Source organism: Anthonomus grandis, chromosome 1, assembly GCF_022605725.1.
Source record: "Anthonomus grandis grandis chromosome 1, icAntGran1.3, whole genome shotgun sequence".
Classification (NCBI taxonomy): domain Eukaryota; kingdom Metazoa; phylum Arthropoda; class Insecta; order Coleoptera; family Curculionidae; genus Anthonomus; species Anthonomus grandis.
In genome coordinates this window covers 45,930,506-45,942,551 of record NC_065546.1, presented here as the reverse complement: position 1 = coordinate 45,942,551, position 12,046 = coordinate 45,930,506, and the positions used below count along the sequence as shown (strand labels likewise).

The following is a 12,046-nucleotide window of genomic DNA, read 5'->3' as shown; positions in this document are numbered from 1 at the left end:
ACTTACTGATGGCAGAAAATAAAAAGAGAAAAATTAACCCATGGTATAGGGTCCTCAATCTGTCGATTGAGGATCTACTACAACTTCCAGGTTTTGGCGACAGGTTGATTTTGAGTAAAAGTGAAATAATGATTAATTCACTTTATTTATTTAATTCGTTCAATCATTTTTCTATATGCTATTTAAACTGTAATAAAATTCTGCTTTGAATTTCTTAATATCTCTAGTAATATTGGTAAAATAGAACTATGGAGGTTCTGAAGGAAAGTTGATACATATACAAATACATATGCATAGTAGTAAGTTCAAGTGAGAGGCACATCACACACATTTGTGATGGTGGAATTTCAAATTCATGAAAAAGAACACCAAGGAGAATAAAAAGATTACCTCCAATGGTTTTACTAGTAAAAGATTATGGGTTTGAAGAATATTTTTCAGATTCTGGACCGAGATAGAATATGGCGAATATTGCCCAGCCTAGTCCTAAATGATCTTTATTTTTTTGACCTAGACTGGGAATAGAGCTTAATTGGATTATAATATAAAAATTAAGAAAATGTCAAAGGTTCACGTAAGGAGTGGCGAGTTTGTGCAAAGTCAACTATTACATGGCTTTTAAATTAGAGATTCTGGATTCATTTTAGATCCTAAGAGTATACTAGTCGAAACCCGGAAAAGAGACAAGTAGAAAAGGACTTTCAAGATTAACTAGTAAACTAAGAAAGTAGAAAAAAAAATAAAAGAAAAATGCAATTTAAGAGAATATCTTAGAATTCATAAGACTGGTGCTGAGTTTGAAGCCTGTAAGAATATTATATAACTATCAGATTATTATTTCTATGCCATCTAGTGCTTAACCAAGAACAACACAGCTACGTGTCATTATCAATTTAAAACACTTATTATTATAAAAATTTTACATTTTTATTTAACCTTCCAAAGAGCGTATTAAAATGCTATTAGGATTTATGGTATACAAAGCAAAACACTATTATATTTAACTTAAAATCAATACTGACGCGGAAAAGTGTCCATTCAAGGCTAACCACGTATCCGTCCAGACAGAAAAGTTTTATAATATTATATTACCAAAAGTGTAACTTTTATTATAGCGTAAAGGCAACAAAAACATTCTAACATGATTTTATGTTATAAAAGAATCTTATTCCAAAAATGTATTTTAATTAGCAACAGTTAATAGCAATTAATAGCCCTCTAACAATATGCTATAGGTAACCATATAGCCGCCAAACAACCTTAATTTCCTAAGTTAGGTATAACGTCAAAATACCATTAACCTTGAACTAAATCTTGTAAAGTCCGCTCTATATTGATTACTTTGCCATGTTTGCGCTCCGTTTAAAGGTCTAATTTCAATGTTTTGTATTATTTGTACCACTTAAAATTTATTACCGATCTACTGGGTTATGAAATAATAATTATACAGTGCATCCGTAAAGTAGCGGATAAATTCAATAAAAATGAAATGGTTCATCAGTTTCTGATAAAAATCCCCGAACCCATCGATTTTAATATTTGGTTTAGGATTGTTCTACATGGACATTAAACATACAGGGTGACTCAAAAAAAGATAAGACGTCACCAATATGTTTTTTAAATGAAAACCACAATTTTTTAATACAAAATCAAAGAGAACGCATTTTTTTATAAAGGATATGGTAGAAATGAATAGTAGTTATATAATTAATTTTGAAAAATTATGATAAAATGTAAAATTAAAGAAATACCTATCTAAATTAAATATTCGAATTGAGCACCGTTAACAACCTGACAGTAACCAAGCAATTTATAAATTCTTTTTAAACATTGTCAATGACATCTAAAGTAATATTTCTATTTGTTCTTTTTAATCTTCTAAACTCGCTGATTTTTTCTCGCTGATCTGAAAAAAACGGGCATTTTTTTCAGAAACGGTCCATTTCAATTATATTGAATTTATCCGCTACTTTACGGATGCGCTGTATATTACAACGATATAAATGGCATGCATTATTACTTAATAGGTTTTGGTCATTGTATTTAATTTAATGTTTTAATTAATTAAAGTGCACAAAATGAATGTTTTTTAAGCCATTTCAGCATAGAGTCAAAGGTTTACGTAAGGAGAGATAAATAGAGAAAATTTGAATATGCAGAAGAAACCTTGACGATTGTTTTTTTTTAAACTAAACTAGTACAGTTAATCTATCTTTAAAAAAGCCCGATTTCTGCAAAAATAGTATTACCATTCATGTTTTGAGTGTCGATCAGGTTTGACGAAAGACGCCTAAGTCCGAAAACTTACGGCATCAACCCTCGGTATTTTACAATTTATTTAATAATACAAGAGCCACATTACTACGACCGACAATGCAGAAGAGAGAACGCTTGAAATTGTACCAAAAATGGCTACTTTATATAGGGTGGATTTTTTATACTTAAAGAACTCAAATAAATAATACCAGTGGTACACTGTCATATGGCTTTTGGTAATCGACGTTGCAGTAAGCCAGTCTCCTGTACTTCTCCTTAACTTCCTTAAGTATAGTGAAGTTAACGATGGACGGCTTTTTACATACTTTCCTACATCCTTTTTATGCTATACTCAATATATCCAAGTACTTAACTATATTATATGTTTTTTTCCTTATAGAAAACGGTCATGAAGATACAGATACAGTAACTATAAAAACAATCACACACTTTATTTTTGGAAAAATCAATCTAAAACTATTTAAAATGTTACAAAAAATATATTACCAACAATTAACTACATTGCAAAGTGCAATAATAATACCATTAAACTTTCTGAAATTGAAGGGAAAAGAATCCTGTCTTTATAAAGAAAAGACTTTTTTTTTGTTTTTTAACTGGTATTCGTGTTCGTATATCTTATATATTCCAGAAACTTGGAGTAATGTTCTCGTTTGTTTCATTGCATATTAAATAACAATTAAACACTTTTCAGGCGATTCTAGATATTTTAGTTTAGATAAAATATTTTAAGAGCTGATTAATTAGTGATTAAATTAAAGGTTAATATAATTTTTCATAAATATTTTATGTTCTATATTAAGTGTTACATACATCCGAAAGTTTCCTAAACATCCAATCAACGATCCCAAGTTTTCATATGCTAATATACAAACTCTATTTAAATATCGAATTTCGATTTATAGGTTAAGCAGGTATCCCTTTTCGGTTTTAGTCGTATTTCAAGGTAATTTATAACTTTTGCAGCGGCAATGCTGTTTTGCTTTACAAATTTTGCGTGCCTAGGGGCTTCATTTATTTAGTTACACTTTACAGACTTATTACAACATAACAATTTAAAAAAATCTTAAACGACTTATGTCTTAGTTTTCTTTGTATACATTTGTGTGGCATGGTAAATATAGAGGGTATGTATATATATATATATATTAGATTGTATATATTAGAGGTGGTAAAACTGTAGGAACTTCTGTTTGTAATACATTTAATGATAATAATATTTATGTTGAAAATGTAAAAAAATATCAGCAATATCTATTACTAAAGCGTCAATGAGTTTCATGAAATTTTGTTTATGGTTTTAGGTTATCTTAAATGGTATTGCTATATTATTTTATGGTTTATAATAATAGACACCCAAGCAACACAGGATAGTTAAATAAATGTTTATTTTTGGTTTACACCAGATGTACACTTTTGGTTGAATTACAACTATAAATATCGGATAAGTTCGCATGATTGAATAATTGAGGAATTAATTATTATGTTTATGTTTTATTCACCTGTAATAAGAAAACTTATTACATGTTTATAATATACAATTATTATTTCATAAAAAATAAACGTTTTTATTTTTGATGAAAGTATGGTGTGTACTATTTAAGTCGTTTATAAAATGCGTTTAATAGAATGAGATTTTTTTTTAAATAACTTTGCTACCAATGTAGATATTTTTTTAACCTGCAGATGTGTTTTACGCATCAGGGGGCATTTTTCGATGCACAAAAAAAAAGAAAAAATTAATTTTTATCAATGGCATCCATAAGCGATTTATTGTTAATATTATTTAAATAAAATAATAAAATGGCCCAAGTACTGCAATTTTTATAGCGATACGTCTTGCTTTCAGGAAATAAAATAGGGTTTTTTCATATTTTACTCGAAAATTTTAAGGTTATGTCAGAAAAATATAGATACAAAAGCTCTAGATTTTTTTATCACCCATAATTTTGTTAAAAAAAATTATTTTATGTAAAAAAACCATTTTTCATTAACCTCACCCTTTCCCCTCCATTCACCCCACACAACTTACCAGTAAGAAATTGTTATAAAAATTCATTTTTCAAAATAATACGCATGAATAACAGCTGATTTCGTCGTTAATATTTAATCAAATAACATAGTTTGTTGATTCAAATTTGATATAATTATACACATGTATATTAATAAATATTTAATACAAAAATAGTGCTATTAGATTGGATAATATGGACGAAAAACTGTGGTTTTCAAATGAATTTCATCAAATATATGAGGTTTAGTAATGTAATCGAGATTAAAAACTAGACATGTAAATCACGTGTCAATTTTTTTAAATGCCGAAATTTTCTCCTTTTTGAAAACAGAATCGTATATGATATACGTATTTTCTACAGTTTAATAAATATGCCTTGACTATATACCAAAACGGAAATATTTACTAAAAAATCTAATAATAATATATGATGTATGGCTTGGGCATTTTTTTTTAATAAGTGCAAGGCATATAAATAAGATCAATTATCACAGTCTTGTCATAAACTGTGCGTTTTCATTTACCATCTCTTTATATGTCACTTTTAGAATAAAGAGTTCTGTTTGAACTTGAATATAATAAAATTAGTTATTAAAACAAGTGCCATTAGCCTTTTTAAAATTAAGAGCGAAGCACATAAAAGTGCAACGTAAATATATTTATCCTGTCTTTTACAATTTCTATCATAAACATAATATAATCAAATTATTATAGCTAAAACGCGAAACTGCCTAGATTGCAAAATGAATAATTAGGCAAGACGTGAAATCCGTAATTAGAGCGTCAGAGCTGCGCGGCGCTTGCATACCAATGATGCCGTAGGTGTGTATTACCACTTATAAGGCGGTATTTACATTTATAATTAATAATTCAATTAAGTGGAAAGAGGAAAAATTTATTTTTTATAACTAGTAAGGTAATAAAAGGGCTAATAAAGTACTAGTAAAATCCAGCATAATTTACTTTGATCTTAATGTAGTCTTTATAAAAACAATACTACTGAATGCACTTAAAACTTCTTTTATTATTGAATCGCAACTAGAATACATTAAATGTCAACACACAACACTTCACAAGTGCGTTTCAAGAAAAACTTACACCACCTACTTTTTGTACATTTTTTGAAATCTACGCACTACAAACAGAGCCATAAAAATAAAAGTACAAGGCAGGAAGCCCTTAACATCTGTTTCGCCTTAGGTTGATATTTGGTATTTTTTATATATTGTTGAAACTACAAAATAGAAGAAGACTCCTCTGTTAATTAAATTGTTTGTCTGGTCTGTCATTATTCTCTTTAAGTCTTCTAGGTATATAGTAGTAGGATTTTGTGTTTAAATATAAGAAAACTGTTCCTTAAACACTAAAAACCTTAGTTACTGGTCGTGTGGATCTTAAAGTATGTAAATACAACCCATAAATCTTCGAAGGATGAGTTTTACTCATCGGAATAAATCACAATATAAAATGAACTGTATAATCTATATCACTGGTTTTATTGAAATATAACAAGACTTAAAAGCAGCGTGTGTAGTTAACGGTTAAAAGGTAAAAGATTCAATATTATTCCGTTGATGACATTTGAAAGAAGAGACGACTCAAAAAAATAAAAATCTAAAAATAGTATAACCACCGTCTATAGATTACAACATAGTAATCTATAGACGGTGGTATAACAGTCGCAACACGCTTACTCCTCCACTGTCCTCGTCAAAGAAGCCGCGCCGATGCGTTCGAAAAACCATTACGAATTTGCTTTCATTGGGTACGATTCGCTGAGAGAAACCTCGTTAAATATAATTAATATAGTACTATTCGATAGTAAAGCGTAATTCATAACATAACCATTCTCTATGATCTAGCACAGGCAGTTTATCGCTAAATATGTATCTCGCAACCACTAGCATTGTATATTTGAAGCAAAATTAAAAGCGGTATGATTTAAAGGGACGGGGTAGTGGATTTTATATTGCTTTAGAACTTGTATAACGGGAGATAAAAACAGTGTGAATAAAATTAAATAAAATTCATAAAAATAACTAAAAAACATAACAACTGTAGTGATGAAAAACTATCGGTGCTAATCATTTAGTGCTCCTCATGGTCCTAAGAATAATCAGAACTAGAAACCTCTTAAGTGGGTTAATTTAGGTATGTTTATAATTACAAGCCCATAGGTAAAACTAAAAATACAAATCACTTTTAGGTAAATTATATATTCTAGAATTAAATATTAGCCTGGGCTAACCCATATTTCTGTAAAAAGTTCGTCTCCCACATATTGTTTTCCAGATCGAAACATATCGTTGCCATATAATTTAATACAACTTTATTAGTTTCTAGTATTTGTCCGTTTCCTCTCATCATTCCTACTGCTGTTGTAAATACCTTCACTGCTCTTTCCTCCGTGCTGTTTCAGCGTTATTTATTAGTCGTTTTACATTCCCAAATATTAGGAAAATATTTTTTAAAGTCGTAATTACGTGGATTAGATACTTGATGTGTAGTAGTACTGCCGTTGAAAATACAAATTTTGCAAATGCATCGACGACTACCAATAAATAGTTAGTGTTCATTTGAGTCTCTACAAATAGCCCTAGATGGTCCCTATGAAACCTGTGAATTGGTCATGCGAACTTATGGGTGGAATGTAAATAACTTGGTTTTTTTAAGTAGCAATATACTTGGTTAGAAATCTGCGCATCTTTGAAAACCAGTATTTTCCCTTGATTCGCTCTAAGGTTTTGTCTAGGGCGAAATGTCTAATGTTATCATGGTTCCACTTTACTATTTGCCATCTACACATTTTTGAAACATTCCATCTTTTTCCATAGCTGGTTAGTCTAATATTTTATTTTTTCCTCGCAAAACATAGTCCTTGAAAATAACTTTATTATCAATATCATCTCCTGATAAAAGAATCTCTTTGATTTTTTTGATATCTTCATCAGTATCTTGAGATTCTCGAAGATATTCATCCTTAAAAATTATAAAACTTTTTGATAGGTTGACTTATTTTTAACCGAATTAAAATCAGTTATGATAATAAATTATTTACCTGTCAAATAGTAAATTTTATTTATTTATTTTTTTTTAGCAGTAATTTTTTTTAATTAGTTCTTCTAACAAAATATACTCACAGTATTTAATTACAAAAAATTATTATTATAAAATATATTATTTGTTTGAATATTGACACATTCAGACACATAGATGACTGAACAAACATGATAACTACCACTTATCATAATTGTATCAAATTGCTTTACCTTAGTTTTTTTTTAAACACATGATATGATATTTTAACATGATTATACCAAACAAATATTAAGCAAATAGGACTTATTATCGATATTTTACCAAAGTATAACCGACTTACTAGTAAAGCTGTACTTATCATGGTTGTATCAAATAAAAATTTATAAAAAATTATTTATATTAGTGAAGTTAACAAAAAAAAAACATTTTTTGGAGTTAACATAAATCTCCCAAATGCCACAGAAATATATATGGGAAATTAATTTAAAGCTGCTTCCCAAAATTGAAAATAATCTAATTTTCTGAAAATACTTGATTAATAATAAGTTCTAAAAATATTTCCTTATAAAAGTACTTACTATACATTGCAGAAAACAAATATCTATATGATTGTGTTATAATTTATGACCAGTACACTATACCATATGATTTTCCACTACTACTGGCCACCCCTAATTATATAATTTCATTAATAATTTATTTGTTTTAGGGACATACTTTCTGCTCTACGATTTTATCGATTTCTTTGAAAAGGATGGCCCCAGTTTCTTACAAAGGGAGAAGTATCACGACATAATCGATACCATATTTAAAAACTTCAGTCGGCTAGAAAGAGACGCCATCGTTTTTCAGGTAAATATTTTATTCTGTTGGGTGTCAGAGGGAATGATGAGTAATTATAATAAGTGGATCGCCTTTGCTACCAGATTTTCTGGTTTTTAATTCAAGGTAAAAGCCTGAGAAAACAGCAACAATTTATTAAAAAAGATTATTATGTGTAGTATCTGTAAACTAGTGTTTATAAATAAATAAATAGGATAACTTTAGCAAAGCTAAAAACTCAATTTACTTTTAATGACTTGAAAATTATTCGTAGTGTGATATCAGTAATTTTTCTATACTACTACAGATAATACAGATTATTATGTGTATAGTGAACGCATCTCTTTTGCTGCAGAGATTTTTTGTAAAGAAAGGTTGGTTAAACGAAACATTTTGTAAGTTGCTTAGATTACGTTTCCGAACAAAGTAAACTAAACTTAATTATTATTTAAAAAGAAATGGACAAAATCGGTTAATAAAATGTTCAAATTTAATTAAAGCTTTAAGGTTAAATTATTAAAATTAAAAATATATTTTCTTAAAACTGAACATTATTATTGAAATAGCTGCAGAGCAAACAATACATAATTAATTACAAGAATATCCTATTCAGAGTAATAAGGCAGTGAGTGAATTTCTATAGAAAACGGCCACGCTTGTCTTAGTCCTTTAATTATGAAATTCATTAAGAAGGTTTCTTAAAATCGTGAATTTTAGCAACAGCACAAAAAACTGCACTTGATTATATACACTAGAAAAAATTTAAAAAAATAAATACAAAAGATTTCATTTTAAATATTTTTTTGTTCTAGTACACACAGTGGGAACACGTAAACGATGGATACTTAAATCAGAAAATGGTTGGAGACGTAGTTGGCGACTACTTTTTTGTTTGTCCCATGAACGAATTTGCCGAAATGGCGGCAGAAAGAGGGATGAAAGTGTATTACTATTATTTTACACATGTAAGTATGCTTTTAACTACTTAATATGAGAAAATACTAAAAAATTGGTTGGTGCTAAGTTAAAATTAAATTAGTGTGACCATATTCGGGTCAAAACGAAGGTGAAAATTAAAAGGTCGTTAGCCATTAATTCGAAATAAAACGTCAAAATTTAGCTAAAACGAATTCGGTGAGCGCGTAGATTTATTATGCTCTTGTTTAAAAACTTTTAAAATGAAAAAAACCGTCGGGTTTTCCATTTTGGGAATTAAAAGCGCTTGTGAAAATAAAATATTCGTTTTTCATACATATTAAACCCTTTTTTTCGAATGCACTTTATTATTTTAGTACATCAAGAGATATTTTCATAAACGTATTTAAAAGTGAAATTGAGTATAATTATTTACAAAAAAAACAGCTAAAATGGTAAACATTTGGAAAAATTCCCTACTAAATTAGTATAAAAACGTGCATAATTTAAATGGATACACCTAAATTTTTTACTTAATTTTCATTAATTTTAAATTTAAGAAATTATATTTTAGACAAAGCCAAAGTAATTATAAGATATAAGAGCAAATGTATAAAATTTCATAATCTAAATAATTATTCTAACTTTAATATTTAATTAATTAAAATGCGATTTACACAATTATTCTGGTAATAAAAAAAAAATTAAAATATTTGAATTTATACATAACTTAAATATACACAATTGACACTTAAAAAAAAATTATTTTTAAATGCAAATAAATTTTGGGAATTATAAATTAATTTTTGGACATACCCAAAGCAATTTCCAAATAATAATAAAGAAGTTAACAGCAAACGCATAAAATAGGATTAATAATAAATAAATCACTTAACATTAAATATACTTAGGAAGGGGTACTAAAACTTTAAATATTAAAATATTTAAAAATATGCATAACTTAAATGGACGCGACTCACACTTTTCTAAAAAACATTATTCACAGATAAGTTTTTAATTGATATTAATTTAAAAATTACAAAATCGAAAAAGGAAATTAGTGTAATAACATTAAAAGCTCATGAATATAATAATAAAGTTCAAAGTTATCTTAAGCAAAACACTAGTTTTCAACAACAAAATATCAACATTAATTGGTTTACAAATAAAGTTTATCTACATTTTTGGTCGAAGTAAAGGGCTGTTGCATGATTTTTTTTATCTCTACGAGATAATCTTCATGACTTTACAAAGTGTTCAAATCAAATTACGGATATGAAATATACATTTTTAAAACGGCGTTAAAATTATTATGGATTGGATAAACTTAAATTATTACTCTGTTTGCTTATAAGCTCCTGACAAGGTTTTACCTTTTGTGGGTCAGTTATTTATTCAGGCGCTTGTCTTTTAATTTTTAAACATTATTTTCCTATAACTTGTGGAATAAAGTAATTATTGTTATTAATATTAATATATAAAAAAGTGAAATTACCAGACAATATCGACATACAAAATAGATCATCTGCTTTAAAAAAACATTGAAAAAAATATGTGAGGTTTCAAAATATATTGAAATATGTTAAATATATTAAACTAATTCAAACATATACAACGCATAGTAATATAACTTAAAAAATCACAATTTACCTGAGCTTCTTTGTTTTTGTTTTTATTTTAAAATATCAGTCAAAATATTATGATTAAAGAGATTTTTAATAGAGCATTTTAAATTAAAAATCCGATATGAGTATGTTTTATCTGTCGGGCAACAACTTTAATGTCAGTTTCTATACCCACGCCTATAATATCCTGGGAAATAATTTATATATTGAACCGTTCCATTAAAATTGTCGGATATTTCACATACAAATAAAAGCCTATATATAATATAATACCTGTGGCTAGCAAATAATAATTATTTTTTAGTTATTCTATTATATGAATATGAGCTTAACGTAAAACGTACAAATACTACAATATATATATATATATATATAGATCCTATTCTAATTTAAAGATTAATTCCGGAAAAGTAATAATGAACTTCGAAACTTCTAGTAGCTGCAATGAAGTAGTTAAAATGAAGAAAGTTTTCCAATTTAAAATAACATTGTTTGATAATACGTTACAATTTCAATGATGATGACAATGAGAATTAAATTAAAAGATGTAATGTAAGACTATGAGTATTGTTTATATAATTATAATAATATTTTATGGAAGAGAGAGATCGCGGTTTGCTCTATTAAATTGTATATAATAAATATAAATAATCGCTGTTGGGTTCTATTTATTTTAATCCTCTTCCAGGCAGCTGAGATTAAGATTTTTTCTTAGAAATATAGTTTTTAGAGATTTTTAAAAATATTTAGATTATAAATGACTTTTTGTATATAGTGAAACAGGTAAATTTTTAAATTTTCACAATTTTATACACACTTTCATTGTTTTGATTTCATGTATTTCTAACAAAATTTTGACTTATTTTGTAAATGCAATTTACAAATTGACAAAATCATAAACATAAAAGCGCAAAATTGCTTTTATGTTTATATTAGTAAATATATAAAGTAACTGACATATAAGCATATAAAATAGTTAGTTACTAATGAAATATATACTATATTCACAGTTTTTTTAACTAGTTAAGAGATTCAAGAATATGAATTCAATTTTAGGAATTATAAACTGAATTTAATGCTCAGAAGTTAATATTGAAAAGTGTGTATAACTTAAGTGGACGGGATAAGCCCATTCCTAGGAAAAAATAATATTTAATAGTCCTGAGGCATAAAGCTGTTTTTTAAGTCTTTTTAGATTGTTGGTGGAAGTAGAAGACTGTAACATCATTATCAAAGTATTCAGATGTATTCATTGTCAAACTATTCTAATGTACAAAGTATTCAAATCATATACAGGATATAAGGAACAATACATTTTTAAAATAACGTTCAAGCTCTTATCCATTGGTTAAAG

At 27.4% G+C, this 12,046-nt stretch overlaps 2 protein-coding genes across 9 annotated transcripts in view; one reads left to right on the top strand and one right to left on the bottom strand.

The window, feature by feature from the left end:
• LOC126740480 (uncharacterized) overlaps positions 1-12,046 on the bottom strand; it is a 262,862-nt gene that overhangs the window by 84,689 nt on the left and 166,127 nt on the right. The gene's annotated exons all lie outside the window — the stretch shown is intronic.
• The window catches only part of LOC126740527 (acetylcholinesterase-like), a 255,707-nt gene that overhangs the window by 160,431 nt on the left and 83,230 nt on the right, over positions 1-12,046 (top strand). The window contains exons 2-3 of the mRNA XM_050446604.1: positions 8,040-8,182; positions 8,965-9,117. Coding sequence (XP_050302561.1) covers positions 8,040-8,182; positions 8,965-9,117 — 296 coding nt within the window. The remainder of the gene's footprint in view (positions 1-8,039; positions 8,183-8,964; positions 9,118-12,046) is intronic.